This window comes from Loxodonta africana, chromosome 6, assembly GCF_030014295.1.
Source record: "Loxodonta africana isolate mLoxAfr1 chromosome 6, mLoxAfr1.hap2, whole genome shotgun sequence".
Taxonomy (NCBI): domain Eukaryota; kingdom Metazoa; phylum Chordata; class Mammalia; order Proboscidea; family Elephantidae; genus Loxodonta; species Loxodonta africana.
The window spans coordinates 56918058-56934527 of record NC_087347.1 but is presented as its reverse complement, the minus strand read 5'-3'; the positions used below and the strand labels follow the sequence as shown (position 1 = coordinate 56934527).

The following is a 16470-nucleotide window of genomic DNA, read 5'->3' as shown; positions in this document are numbered from 1 at the left end:
CCAGCGTTATACAGATGATACAATCTTGCTTGCTGAAAGTGAAGAAGACATGAAGTACTTACTGATCAAGATCAAAGACCACAGCCTTTACTATGGATTACACCTCAACATAAAGAAAAAAATCCCCAGAACTGGAGCAATAAGCAACATTATGATAAAGCGAGAAAAAATTGAAGTTGTCAAGGATTTCATTTTACTTGGATGCACAATCAGCCAGTCAAGAAATCAAACTCCCATGGAAGCACCAGTCAAGAAATCAAACAACATACTGCACTGGGCAAATCTGCTGCAAAAGACCTCTTTAAAGTGTTAAAAAGCAAAGTTGTCACTTTACAGACTAAGGTGTGCCTGACTCAAGCCAAAGTGTTTTCAATCACCTCACAGGCATGCGGAAGCTGGGCAATGAATGAAGAAGACCGAAGAAGAGTTGATGTCTTTAAATTATGGTGTTGGCAAGGAATATTGAATATGGCACGGACCACCAAAAGAATGAACAAATTTGTCTTGCAAGAAGTACAGTCATAATCCCCCTTAGAAGCAAGGATGGTGAAACTTCGTCTCACATACTTTGGATATGTTATCAGGAGGAATTGGTCCCTGGAGGAAGACATCATACTTGGTAAAGTAGTCAGTGAAAAATGGAAGACCCTCAATGAGATGGACTGACACAGCAGCTGCAACAAGGGGCTCTATCATAAGAATCATCATGAGGATGGCACAGGACCAAGTATTGTTTTGTTCTGTTTTACATAGGGTTGCTATGAGTCAGAAACTACTCAACAGCACCTAATAAAAAAAAAAAAAATGGCAGATGTAAAAAAATAAAAAAAACCTTTAGATAGCAATCTTTGAAACTGAATCTGGCTTCAGGTGGGCTAAAGACTGTATTTTAAAACTGTATCCAGTGATGGGGATCAAGGTTTCTTTGCATTCAATAACAGACATTAACTGAGCATCTTGGCACAGCCAGAACTATCCTACTGCTCCTAAAACTTTTAGTATATCTCCTGAAGTTCGAGTACAGCCACTCCTCCTCACCATAATAATTATTTTGTATTACTCTGTGTTTCCTTTTTTGTTTTAAAATTATGTGTTAGACGAGAAAGGCCTCAAGTTATAAAGGGTTTCAGTACTTTGCCTGCCATAGTGGCACCATAAGCTAATGAGTCAATTCCGACTCACGGTGACCCTATGGGGCAGAGTAGAATTGCCCCCATAGAGTTTTCAAGGAGTGCCTAGTGGATTCAAACTGCTGACCTTTTGGTTAGAAGCTGTAGAACTTAACTACTAAGCCACAGGGTTTCATTTATTACTTTTTTTTTTTTTAAATCACGTGTTAGATGAGAAAGGCCCCAAGTTATAGAGGGTTTCTGCAATTTGCCTGCCTTAGTGGGACCATAAGCTCATTTTGGCACATATGATTGCCAATATAAAGTTCGGTATTTTTTCTTCCCTTTCCCTTTCCTTTTTTCTCTCTTCCTTGCCTTTCCTTCTTTCTTTCTTCCTTTCCTCATGGCCAAGTACTGAAAGGTCTAAAGATATGGAAGGCTTGCAGAATTTGTCCATTTCCTTAATCTGTAGTTTTCTTTACTTGTATCTTGAACTCAGTTTTGACATCTGTGATTGCAGTACTGGTAAAATTTTTATATTTTGAAATTTTAAAACTTAGATTATAGATATCCTTATTTTATAATATTTGTGATAAACCCATTGCCGTCGAGTAGATTCTGACTCAAAATGACCCTACAGGACAGAGTAGAACTGCCCCATAGGGTTTCCGGGAGTGGCTGGTGGATTTGAAATGCTGACCTTTTGGTTAGCAGCTGTAGCTTTTAACCACTGCTGTACCAGGGCTCCGCAGATTTGTGATAGTGGGAGGAAATTTTGATAAATTTTCTTTCTTAATTTATATGGACTCTGATTGTAATAGCCACAGGAAATATAGTTCTCTGTGAATTTAGACTCACATGATACAGAATGCAAATACAAATGTAAAATGTGAGTTCACAAACTAATAGTTTCTTTTAAATGACATTCACAAACTAATTCTATCACATCTATACTGCAACTTGTTAAAATGTAAAAGAATGCAAAGCTTTATAAATTTTGGCTATCTCTATATGTTCCTTCATATACAATTGTATTTTCTATTTCTAGGATGAAATGGATGATCATAAAGCAATTCTCTGTGATCACAATGCTAAAAAGGGAATACTGATGGAATTTTCCAAAAGGGAGATCATCTTACACATGATTAAAATAAGAAATCTCATTCTAGATTTTCATCCTTAATCCCTAGCTTATTAGTAAAGCAAGTCACTGATTAGAAGGGTAACAACTTGATTCAGTGCAGATAACAATATAAACCTCTCAAAGGACATTAAACAGTCAGTAACATCACCCTTACAGAACATTCCTTTGTTTTAATCTAAGCAGAAAAAATGTGATAAATTATTAATATCAACAGGTCAAAGTTTTGGATTCAAAGAAAATTATTTTTAAAGAACACCTTTTTACGCATTTATTTTCATCTGATTAAACACAATTTTTAAAAAAATTAATGTGAATGTATGTGGTCAACTAAAAAGAGTACAATATACACTTGAAGCATTACTTGCATGTCAAATTTTTTAGAATCTCAAATCAAAAGGATTTTAAGAAACATATAGACATACTATACCTTTTGCTCCAGAGATGACAATTAGAAATATATTTTTAAATTAATAACATAATTTTTTTTTTTATTCTATTAGAGAAATTATCTTTTGTCTTGATTTTCAACTCTCTCATTTGACATGACCTTGATCTGACTACCTTTCTAAAATTGCTCACTCATTACAGAAGTCATTATAGAAGTCAGGCTCATATTCCAGTAGGAGTCAAAAAATAGCTTCTACTATCCTGATTTTGAGAAAGGAAGAAAAGGTCTAGGCCTAGATAATATAGAGGCAGGATTTAGCAGTACCACTGTATTTCTTCCAAGGTTTTCTTTCTACCTGCCAACATAATACATTTATCTACAAAATATTCTACTTTGATTTATGGATAATAAAAAAGTATACACTTTTATAAGACTGTAACATATTTATATATATAGTCTCTCAGAAGAACAAGTTAAGCACCAGACATAAAAGGAATAATAAAAGAAAGTCCTGATGAATCACGTATCTTCTACAATTTCATATACAAAAAAATGGAGACTTAATTTTAATGCCAAAATACTACCTTTAGAGATTTTTTGGTAAAGCAAATATCAAATCTTCATTTTTAATCGTGGTACTTTTATGGCAGCTTCTCCAACTTCTTTTGATATGTCTACTCCAAGAGGACATCTGCATCATAATCAGACAAATTACATTATTTCAAATATTTGCTTCATGTTCAGTCACCAGTTATGCAGACTATATTTGCTTAGAATTCTGACAAACAGTGTAAGCATCTAATGTATGATTCACCGTATGTGGTGATGGTTCTTGAACGCATACAAATACAGTGGAACCTCAAGTCAGGATAATGAGCTAAGTAAGGCCAGTCTCATTCAGAAGAAATCTAAATATTGAGATTTTTTGAAAGAAATAGTTCTATTGCTTTCAAATATTATAAACAAGTATACTAAAGACAAAATGAAAAAAAAAACTATAAAAGTCTTATAATTGTCAACAAAGTTAAAAGGGTCAAAAGATCTTACTATATAGCCAAAAGCAAACCTGTAGCCATTCATATTTTAGAAATTCTCCAGGTTTCTATCAATTCTGCTCTGAGCTTTCGAAAGTTGGCTTACCCTTTTTTGTACCTTCCTTTGACACTACTGGCAAGAGAGGTCTTAGCTCCTGCCCTATTCTGTTCTATCTTAGTAAATAATTTCAGCCTCAGATTTCTGCTTTTCTATAATGTTGCCCAAGATAAGGCCTTAAGTGGGCTCCAAACAAGAAAAAACCATATCTAGCTTCAACCCTGGCCAGGAGGACACAACTGGATCAGATGACATACTCTATATGAGGCTAGGCTGTCAACATAAGGGATTCCACCTGACACTACCAAGTTCATTTATGACCAGGCTTAATATTCTGTGGTTCATGTAGCACATCTGTCTAGTTATGGACTATAATGCTTCCATGTTTTAAAACATCAGATGAAACAATGTTCAAAATAAAACTATGTTAGATTACAAAACATAATCTTTGTTCATTAATCCAGAATTAATTGTTAGACTAGAATTTAATAGTAAATTGAAAAAAATGTGCTATTTTTTGGAACTTGGAGAGTGGAAAAAAAACTTGCAGAAAATAGCTAATTTTTTTTTTTTGGCTGCTTCTCAGCTGCTGGTGGAGAAGCATAATCACAACCCAGTTTCACACCTGAATGCTTTTTGCACATTTTCCTTAAGTTATCCAGCATACCAGCTGGTCCTGAGAGCTTCTTGATGTTGGAAAAGTCCGTGGACATGGTTTCCATTCTGGGCACAAGTGACAGAATTCATCACCAATATCCACAGCCTGTTTTTAATTTATGATTTGTTAGAACTTTTATAATTTGATACTGTAGTAAATATATTTCTTATAAGGGTAACAAATCTTATTTTTGTCTTGAAAGAAATTAATATGATTTTCATGAAAGAAATTCATCTGACTTTTCTTCGAGTACTACCAGAATGTCAAATAAATTTTCATATGTTAAAGCAAATGACAGGCTTTGACTTCTATGATGCAACTTGCACAGATTATGAATGGTATCACGTACTTTGGTTCATAGCGGATGCCTTCTGTATTGTGTAAAACTCCCAAGCCAGCACGTAATCTTTCAATGCCGTTCCTAAATAAAAGTTATTAAAATAAATAGCTCCAAGATTTAAAGGAAGGAGATTTAGCATGATGAAATGGCAATACATTTTTACATAATTATGAGTAAAACACATACATCCCATGGCTTACCATGCAATCATGACACCATTGTCAGTGCACAGTCTCGGAGGAGGGCATAACAAAGTGCACTGAGTTACACTGGTTACAATTTCCAGAGCTTTTCGGATATATAGGTTACTTGCAACGCCTCCAGACGCAACCTGAAGGATTTCAGAAGACCACAATTAACAACTATCACACACTGATATGAACCAAACTGTTAGCTATAACTGGGGTGAAAATATCAGCACTACGCAATAAGAAAACAAGACATTTTGATAGGTGAGTAATGGGCAAGGGACATAAATTTGGAGAAGAAAAGAATTCCAATATCAACCCACAATCACCATTAACATTTCTGTACATTTTCTTCTAATCTTTATCTAAATATTTCTTTAACATAATTGCAATAGAGTCGGTTCCCACTGACAGTGACCCTATAGACAACAGAATGAAATGTTGCCAGGTCCTGTGCCATCCTCACCATCATTGTTATGCTTGAGCCCATTCTTGCAGCCACTGTGTCAATCCATCTCGTTGTGGATCTTCCTCTTTTCCCCTGATCCTGTACTTTACCAAGCATGATGTCCTTCTCTAGGGACTGGTCCCTCCTGATAACATGTCCAAAGTATGTGAGATACAGTCTCAACATCCTTGCTTCTAAGGAGCATTCTGGTTGTACTTTTTCCAAGACAGATCTGATCATTCTTCTGGTAGTCCATGGTATGTTCAGTATTCTTCACCAGCACTGCAATTCAAAGGTGTCAATTCTTCGGTCTTCCTTATTCCATCTTCTGCATGCACATGAGGAGACTGAAAACACCATGGCTTGAGTCAGGCATACCTTGGTCCTTAAAGTAACATCTTTGCTTTTTAGCACTTTAACGTAGTCTTTTGCAGCAGATTTGCCCAATGCAATGCATCATTTGATTTCTTGACTGTTGCTTCCAAGGGTGTTGATCGTGGATCCAAGTAAAATGAAATCCTTGATGACTTCAGTCCTTTCTCTGTTTATCATGATGTTGCTAAGCAACATCACTGCAAGCAACATCATTGCAAATATAGTATGACCATAACTTAGACTCTGCATCTTTTACTTATAAAAAAAAATAAGCATTTTTTATTTTACTACATAATTAAAAAAAACTAATGTTTAACATTCATGCAATTTTTCACCTTTGTAAGCCTACCATCATTTAAACATTTTCCTACTTTAGTTTATAATTTTCATAAGGTAAGGTTTCAGATACAGCTATATAGAAAGTTTATCAAGGCACATTTAAAGGGATTTCATCAAAGAAACATAAATAAACTTGTGTTTAAAAACAGTGACAGAGTTACTATATTTGCTTTCTTTACTGTAAACCCTCTTTTAAATTCAATGCAAAGATACAGCCTTGGGCTTTTTTTGCCAAATAGGCTGTACAGCGGTGCCACTAAGCTGCCATCCCTGTACAAGAAATGGCTGTTAGTGGGTCTTCTCTATTCTGCATAATTTCATACTGTCATAAAGATCTGTTCATCCTATGCACAAGGTCAACCAAGCTCTAGGAATAAAAGTAATATGCTATAAAATTGTTATTACTACTGTAAGAGGAGATGACAAATACTTACCAGTACTGCATTAGTCTGAGGTAACAAGCCTCTCTGCTGGCAAAACAGGACAGCACGATGTGTTCTTCTCGCAATGTGGCACGCCGTTGTGTGCTGTACTGCAGCAGCAATGTCTGCAGCTGAAGACAGGATTTGTCCCGTCTCAGTGCCTGCAAAAATCAGCAGGTATGTTTAGGCACAATCTAGGGTTATTTATCTGTCCAGCTTTGCTAATTAGAAATATACCTTCCTCTTTTTCCTTCTGCTTTATTATTTTGTCAGCAACATTTTGAAGTCCAGAAAAAGAAAAATCACAATTTCTAGCATGTTGCATGGGAGGTTTGAGATCAAAGTGCAATTTATTTCCTTGTTTAGCCAAATGTTCTATAGCCTTCCCACCACTCATGGTGGAGCACTCTGGATGTTTTCTTAAACAAAGTCTTCTTGCTACCTATATATAAAACAGAAACATACATTTCTCTAATGAGTCATAAAATTGCACATTTTGAAAACAAAAGATGCAAAGGAAATGAAATATTACTAAAAAAAAAAACCAAGGTGAACAAAACATGTTAGACTTTTACAATACAGACTACAGCTGGTGGTAGTACACACAATGCTGTTCCTTCTGACAACCTAAGCAAAAGTATCCAATTTCGCTGCCTCCCTAATCTACTTTTGATCTTCTTAGGGAGTTGGAAAAGAGGTCTGAAGTTGGCAGTCATTACTTAAAGATGAACTTGAAAAACGTGAACCTGCCCTATTCTTTCATCCAATGGTTTTTGCTGTTGGCAGCAGTGTTTTTTATATACGACAGCAAGCTGTGTTATTCTAAAATAAAGGGAGAAGGAATCCGTGTGCAGTATCACGAGAACTGTGTGATTTAATCACAGAACTTTCCACACCTATGTTAATCTTTACACATATCCTCTTATTTAACATTTGCACTTTACAGTTTACAAAGCACTTTCTTGTATATTATCTGACTAATCCCATACCTATATTTGCAAACTACTTGAGTTTTTCTGTGTATTGATGCAAACTTTCTACCATTTCATTAGGAATGGGTAAGAGTATATTTTTACAAAATTATGACTTTTTTTTCTTTCTGAGCATAAATTTTTCAGTCTAATTAAATATTCAGTAAGATGTAGATGAATAATAGCATTTTTATCTATCCCTATTCAATTAAAACACACACCATAACACAAAAGTATAGAGAAATCAATCCTTAAATATATATTACCTTGTCAAACATGTCACCTGGTGCAATGTCCAAAGACTTTCCAAGGAGCAAAAAATCTGAAACTCCTTGAACTAATGCCAAGAGACAGTGACCTCCAGAGATCAAAAGGACTAAAAAAGGAAATTCTACATTATTGGTTAACCTAATAGTAAGTGCATGGGCCTCCATATGATGGATGGGAATGAAGGGCTTTTTTAATTGGTCTACCAGCTGTAAGCTATATGATAAACCTACTCCCAAGCTTAAAGCAAGTCCTGGTTTTATGGTAGTTGCAATTGCTGAGAGTTCACTCGGAGAGACTCTGCTGGCACAAAGAGCTTCCTGCACTATTTGTTGAATATTTTCTCTGTGAAGCCGTTGTGCTACTGGAGGAATAATCCCACCTGTTCTGAAAGAAAGAAAAAGAAACTGTTTTATAATTTCGAGATTGTAAAAATAGAGGAAAAAAAAAATACATACTATAGCTGAAGGCATATTTGCAAACTAATCATTATGTGCTAAAAATACATTTCAAGGTGGTGGGGCCCAGATGGCAGAGTAGTCAGATACTTCCTATGGTCCCTTTTACAACAAAAGCTCAAAAGAACAAATGAATTGGTTACATATGACAATCTAGGAGACCTGAACATCAAAGGCCAAGTCAAGGAAATAGACTGAATGGCAAGGGAAGGGAGAGATGGTTCAGAAGTAGCGAGGAGTTGCCAGACTGACCTAGCTGGCACTGGCACCCTGCAGGCTGGATTGGCTGGTGCGTGCAGGGTGAGGCAAGCAGTGGTGCTCAGGACCCGTTTTCCACATCGGGAGAGACCGAGTGGTAGAGAGTCTGCTCAAGCCTTCAGAACATGCAAGAAGTGGCACGCAATCGGCGAAAGGTAAGTACAAGCAACTAATTTACCACACAGATTGAACCTCCCCCCTGCCACGGAAAGTACCTCTCTCCCATTTACCTGCCCCCTCTCTGCTCCGCTCTGGGTCCTAGTCCGGTTTCAGTGATTGCTGAGCCCCCTATGCCAGATGTAGGGCCCGTCGCACACCCTGAGCCATTCTCCCAGCTTTGGAAAGGGAAAAAATTAACAAACAGGAAAAAATAATCTGCCAGCTCCCCTAAGCCAGGAGCTTAAGGCAGGCACAGCCCCTATGTCTAGGCACAGGCATAAGGGGTCCACAGACTTTGAATGCCTATCACTCCTGCACATAGACCTGTGTGGGCCCATTTCAACAACGTAGGCCCTCATTAACACAGTACAACGAGCTATATACCTGAAGCCCATTTTCAATTGCATCAGCTATAAGGGGAAGTGACACATCTGTGACATTTGACAATGCCCTGTCAGTTAAGCAGAGTTCTCACCTACCCACATCAGGGGCTTGAGAACTGGTGGCTTCATCCACTTCACCTAGCTACCTGCCACAGGTGTCCAAGAATAAGTGGTGACTCCCAGTCCTTACAGTCAACAGCACTGGGTACCTATAATCCGGCTGCAAAACCCACCCACCTATGTGATCTGGGGAACAGAGACATGCGTTCCTCCCAGACACTCAGGGGCAGCAGTCATACCCCTGCCTTGCTCTGTATATGATCCCTTAATACAGCCAGATACCTGTGCCTACTCCAATCACCCCTGCCCACCTAGAATTGTGGGTGAAAGCCTGAACCACACACTCAGTGACCGATGACATGGACAACTGAGCTGAATTCACACAAGAAAAGTAACAGACTCCTGGGCTCACATACATAGTAACAGCTCTAACTACCTGGTGACAGAAGTGAGAGCTTCAAAGATGCCAATAGTCAAAGTAACTCACATGACTAGCCTATTTGAGCACATCAAAACAAAATAAGAAGCTAGGATACAGTAAGCACAGACAAAATAAATAAATATAATAACTTACTGATGGCTCAGAGACAACAGTCAATCTCAAATCACATAAAGACTCAGACCATCATGGCTGCAGCAAGCCTCCAAAAAAAAAAAAAAAGAACCAAGAAACCTTCCGGAGAAATATAAATTCTTGGAGTTACCAGAGGTAGAATTCAAAATATTAATACACAGAGCTCTTCCACAGATCAGGAAGGAGATCAGGCAAAATGCTGAACAACCCAAAGAACACACAAACTAGGCAACAGAGGAACTTAGGAAGGTTATACAAAAGCATGATGACAAATTAAACAGGCTGCAAGAATCCATAAAGAGATAGCAAACAGAAATCCAGAAGATGAACAATAAAATTTCAGAATTAGACAACTCAATAGAAAGTCATAGGAGCAGAAATGAGGCAATGGAAATCAGAATTAGAGAGACTGAAGATAAAGCACTTGACATAAACTTGTTTGAGGAAAAATCAGATAAAAGAATTTAAAAAAATGAAGAAACTCTAAGAATTATGTAGGATGCTATCAAGAGGAATACCCCAAAAGTGATTGGAGTACCAGAACAGAAGGGGACAACAGAAAATACAGAGAGAATTGTTAAAGATTTGTTGGCAGAAAACTTTCGGGATATGGTAAAAAACTAGAAGATATCTATCTAAGAAACTCCTCGAACACCACACAAGGTAGATCCCAAAAAGAAGTCACCAAGACGTATTATAATCAAACTTGCCAAAACCAAACATAAAGACAGAATTTTAAAAGCAGCTAAGAATAAACAAAAAGACATCTACAAATGACAGTCAACAAGATTAAGCTCAGACTACTCAGCAGAAATCATGCAGGCAACAAGGCAATGGGATGACATACACAAAACCTTGAAGGAAAAAAATTGCCAGCCAAGAATTACATATTCAGCAAAACTGTCTCTCAAGTATGATGGCGAAATTAGGGCATTTCCAGATAAACAGAAGTTTAGGGGATCTGTAAAAACCAAACCAAAATTACAAAAAATAGTAAAGGGAGTCCTCCAGTTAGAAAATCAGTAACATCAGATAACAACCCAAGACTAGAACACAGGACAGAGCAACCAGATATCAACCAAAGGAAGTCACAAAAATAAATCAAAGCTAAAACACTGAAAACAGGGAGACGGAGACATCAATACCTAAAACACGAGAACATTAAAACAAAAAAGAGGGACTAAACAATGTAGTCATAGATTTTTCATATGGAGAGGAAGTCAAGGCGATACCAAGAAATAAAAGTTTGGTTTAAACTTAAAAAAATAGAGGTAAATAATAAGGCAACCACAAAGGAAACTAATAATCCTACACATCAAAATAAAAAAAAAGAAAAACTTAAAGACTCAGCAAATACAAAATCAACAACAATGAAAAAGATGAAAAGAAAAAACCTACAGAAAAATGATGCAGCACAGAAAATTAAGTGGAACAAAGAAACTGTCAATAACACACACAAAAACAGACATCAAAATGATGGCACTGAACTCATACCTAACAATAATTATACCGAATGTTAACGGCTAAATGCACCAATAAAGAGGTAGAGAGTGGAAGAATGGATTTTAAAAAACACGATCTATCTATATGTTGCCTACAAGAGACACACCTTAAACTGAAAAACACAAACAAACTAAAACTCAAATGATGGAAAAAAATATATCAAGCAAACAACAATCAAAAAAGAGCAGGAGTGGCTGTATTAAACTCATGACAAAGTAGACTTAAAACAAAATCCACCACAAAGGATAAAGGAGGACACTATACAACAATTAAAGGGTCAATACACCAGGAGGATATAACCAGGAGGATAAATATTTATGCACCCAACGACAGGGTTCCAAAATATATAAAACAAACTCTAATAGCATTGAAAAGAGAAACAGACAGCTCCACAATAATAGCAGGAGACTTCGACACACCACTTTAGATGAAGGACAGAACATCCAGAAAGAAGCTCAATAAAGACACGCAAGATCTAACTGCCACAATCAACCAACCTGATTTCATAGACACATACAGAACATTCCACCCAATAGCATCCAAGTATACTTTCTTTTCCAATACACATGGAACATTCTCTAGGATAGGCCACAAAGCAAGCCTTAACAGAATTCAAACATCAAAATATTACAAACCACATTTTCTCACCAAAAAAGTAGAAATCCGTAACAGAAAAAGCAAGGGAAAAAAAAATCAAATACACAGAAACTGAACAACACCTTATTCAAAAACTACTGGGTTACAGATGAAATTAAGGAAGGAATAAAGAAATTCATAGAATGAAAACACACCCCACTAGAACCTTTGAGACACAGCAAAAGCAGTGCTCAGAGGTCAATTTATAGCAATAAATGCACACATCCAAAAAGAAGGCACAAAATCAAAATATTAACTCGATACCTCAAAGAAATAGAAAGAGAGCAGAGAAAGAAGCCCTCGGGCACCAGAAGAAAGGAAATGATAAAAATTAGAGCAGAATTAAATGAAATAGAGAATAGAAAAACAACTCAGTTAACAAGACCAAAAGCTGATTCTTTAAAAAGATCAACAAAATTGATAAACTACTGGCCACACTAACAAAAGAAAAACAGGAGAGGAGGCAAATAACCTGAATAAGAAATGAGATGGGCGATATCACAACAGACCCAACTGAAATTAAAAGAATCATAACAGAATACTATGAAAAACTATATTCTAACAAACTTGAAAGCCTAGAACAAATGGAAAAATTTCTAGAAGCACACTACTTACCTAAACTAACACAAACAGAGGTGGAACAACTAAATAAACCTATAACAAGAGATTGGGAAGGTAATTAAACCTCCCCCTCCCAAAAAAAAGCCCTGGCCCTGATGGCTTCATTGGAGAATTCTACTAAACTTTCAGAGAAGAGTTAACATCACTACTACTGAAGGTATTTCAGACCATAGAAAAGGATGGAATACTCTCGAACTCATTCTATGAAGCCAGCATAACCCTGATGCCAAAACCAGGTAAAAATACCACAAAAAAGAAAATAACAGACCAATATCCCTCATGAACTTAGATGCAAAAATCCTTAACGAAATTCTGGCCAATAGAATTCAACAACATATCAAAAAAAATAATTCCTCATGACCAAGTGGGATTCATACCAGGTATGCAGGGATAGTACAACATTGGAAAAACAATCAATGTAATTCATCACATAAATAAAACAAAAGACAAGAACCACATGATATTATCAATTGATGCAGAAAAGGCATTTGACAAAGTTCAACACCCATTGATGACAAAAACTCCTAGCAAAATAGGAATAGAAGGGAAATTCCTCAAACTAATAAAGGGCATGTATACAAAGCCAACAGCCAACATCATCCTAAATGCAGAACAGGAACCAGACAAGAATGCCCTTTATCACCACTCTTATTCAACATCGTGCTGGAGGTCCTAGTCAGAGCAATTAAGCTAGAAAAAGAAATAAAGGGCATCCAAATTGGTAACAAAGAAGTATTCCTATTTGCAAATGATATGATCTCATATGCAAAAAGCCCTAAAGAATCCACAAGAAAACTACTGGAATTAATAGAAGATTTCAGCAAAGTATCAGGATACAAGATAAACATACAAACATCAGCTGGATTCCTCTACACCAACAAAGAGGACTTCAAAGAGGAAATCACCAAATCAATACTATTTACAATAGCCCCCAAGAAGATAAAATACTTAGGAATAAATCTAACCAGAGACATAAAAGACCTATACAAAGAAAACTACAAGATGCTACTGTAAGAATCTAGAAGAGACCTACGTAATTGGAAACACATACCTTTCTCATGGATAGGAAGACTCAACACTGTGAAAATGTCTATTCTACCCAAAGCGATCTACGGATACAATATAATCCCCATCCAAATTCCAAGGACATTTTTTAATGAGATGGAGAAATAAATCACCAACTTCCTATGGAAAGGTAAGAGGTCCAGGATACAAAAGCATTACTGAAAAAGAAGAACAAAGTGGGAGGCCTCACACTGCCTGATTTTAGAACCTATTATTCTGCCATGGTAGTCGAAACACTCTGGTATCAGTAACGACAGATGCATAGACCAATGGAACAGAATTGAGAATCCAGATGCAAATTCATCCACCTATGAGCAGCTAACATTTGACAAAGGCCCAAAGTCCATTAAATGAGGAAAAGACAGTCTCTTTAACAAACGTTACTGGCATAACTGGATATCCATCTGCAAAAAACTGAAACAAGACCCATAAAGATGATAAAGAACACCATGCACAAGAACTAACTCAAAACTGATCAAAGACCTAAATAGAAAATCTAAAATGATAAAAATCATGGAAGAAAAAATAGGGACAATGCTAAGAGCCCTTGAACATGGCATAAACAGAATATAAAACATAACAATGCAAAAACACCAGAAGAGAAACTAGGTAACTGGGAGCTCCTAAATATCAAACACCTATGCTCATCAAAAGACTTCGCCAAAAAAGTAAAAAAAACATACAGACTGGGAAAAAAATTGGGGCTATGACGTATCTAGTAAGGGCCTAATCTCTAAAATCTATAAAATACTGTAAAACTTCAACAACAAAAAGACAAATAATCCAATTAAAACATGTCAAAGGATATGAACAGGCACTTCACCGAAGAACACATTCAGGTGGCTAACGGATACATAAGGAAATGTTCACAATCATTAGCCATCAGAGAAACACAAATCAAAACTACAATGAGGTAACATCTCACCCCAACAAGGCTAGCATTAATCTAAACACAAAATAATACATGTTGGAGAGGTTGTGGAGAGACTGGAACACTTACACACTGCTGGTGGAATGTAAAATGGTACAACCACTTTGAAAATCAATTTGGCACTTTCTTAAAAAGCTAGAAATAGAAGTACCATAGGATCCAGCAAGCCCATTCCTTGGAATTTACCCTAGAGAAATAAGAGCTGTCACACGAATAGATATATGCACAGCCATGTTCACTGCAGCGCTGTTCACAATAGCTGAACGATGGAAACAACCTAGGTGCCCATCAAAGAACGATAGATAAACAAATTATGGTATATTCATACAATGGAATACTATGAACGATACAGAACAATGATAAATCTCATAACATGAATGAATCTGGAAGGCATTATGCTGAGTGAAACTAATCAGTCACCAAAGGACAAATATTATATGAGACCACTATTATAAAAACTCAAGGGAAGGTTTAAACACAGAAGAAAACATCCTTCGATGGTTACAAGGGTGGGGAAGGAAAGAGAGGGGAATTCACTTACTAGATTAAAAAAAAAAACCAAACCCACTGCCGTCGAGTCGATTCCGATTCATAGCGACTCTAGATAGTAGACAAGAATTATCCTTAGGTGAAGGGAAGGACAACACACCATAGAGGGGAAGTCAGCACAAATGGACTAAACCAAAAGCTAAGAAATTTCCTGAACACAACCAAACACTTCGAGGGACAGAGTAACAGGGGCAGTAGTATGTGGACCATGGTTTCAGGGGACATCTAGGTCAAGTGGCATAACAAAGCTTATTAAGAAACTGTTCTGCATCCCACTTTGGTGAGTGGCGTCTAGGGTCTTAAAAGCTAGGGAGCAGCCATCTAAGATGCATCAATTGGCCCCAACACACCTAGAGCAAAGGAGAATGAAGAACACCAATGACACAAGGAAAATATTAGCCCAAGAGACAAAAAAGGGCCACATAAACCAGAGACTTTATCAACCTGAGATCAGAAGAACTATATGGTGCCCAGTTACCACCAATGACTACCCTGACAGGAAACACAACAAAGAGTCCGTGATGGAGCAGGAGAAAAATGGATTACAGAATCCAAAGTCTAATAAAAAGAACAGACTTAATGCTCTGACTGAAACTGGAGGAACCGCAGGAGACATGGCCCCTAGACTCTCTGTTAACCCTGAACTAAAACCCTTCCCGAAGCCAAGTCTTCAGACAAAGATTAGACTGAACTATAAGGCATAACATGACACTTGTTAAGACTGTGGTTCTAAGTTCAAGTAGATACATGAGACTAAGTAGAGGCAAGATGAGAAGGCAGACAGGCATAGAAGCTGCTTCAAAAGACATGGGAAATCCCAGATGGAAAGGAGGAATGTGCTGTCACTTTATAGGGATAGCAACTAGGGTCACATAACAATGTGTGTATAAATTTTTGTATGAGAAACTAACTTGAGCTGTAAACTTTCACCTAAAAAACACAAATATATATATATTATTTTCAAATACATGTGGCTTATAATGCCCATACAGTAAGAATTCAATATGTAGCAGTTAAGGGTATAATGTCTCTCCAGTGTCTTCTCAGACTTTTCTAACTTGTACACAACAAATTCTTATGGATTTTTTTGTTTATGAATGAAAGCACCAAATAATATTGCAAAGTATTCTGGGAAAAAATGTCTCAAAAAAGGGAAAGGATAAAATTGTATTTTAGTTCAAAAGAACTAAAAAAGGAAATTCTACATTTCTGGTTAACCTAAGAGTAAGTGCATGAGCCTCCATATGATGGATGGGAATGAAGGGCTTTTTTAATTGGTCTACCACCTTGAAAAAGGGAAAGAAAGGGTAAAATCATATTTTAGGGAAATTAATCTCCCTGCAGACAGGGAGGATTTTAAAGAGGTTATTGTAAAAACATTTGTGTAAGGTGATGACTTCTTAAACTTGGTGATGGTAGGGAATGAAAAGAAAGGGACACAGCTTTGAAAGTTGAAATAACTGCATATAAAGGGAGGAGGGATCAAAGGTATCAAAGATGATTCAGACATTGAGGTGAAGACACTGGGAAAA

General features: G+C 36.8%; 1 protein-coding gene across 5 annotated transcripts in view; it reads right to left on the bottom strand.

The window, feature by feature from the left end:
- OSGEPL1 (O-sialoglycoprotein endopeptidase like 1) overlaps positions 1–16470 on the bottom strand; it is a 40902-nt gene that overhangs the window by 19883 nt on the left and 4549 nt on the right. For 3 of the 5 annotated variants that reach the window (XM_010602751.3, XM_023542773.2, XM_023542769.2), the window contains 6 exons: positions 7741–8128; positions 6741–6945; positions 6516–6664; positions 4932–5062; positions 4741–4812; positions 3226–3332 (listed from right to left, as the gene is read on the bottom strand). In XM_010602751.3, coding sequence (XP_010601053.2) covers positions 3254–3332; positions 4741–4812; positions 4932–5062; positions 6516–6664; positions 6741–6945; positions 7741–8128 — 1024 coding nt within the window. In that variant the 3' untranslated portion in view covers positions 3226–3253. The remainder of the gene's footprint in view (positions 1–3225; positions 3333–4740; positions 4813–4931; positions 5063–6515; positions 6665–6740; positions 6946–7740; positions 8129–16470) is intronic. The other 2 variants (XM_064286898.1, XR_002784561.2) reach the window with 2 other exon arrangements.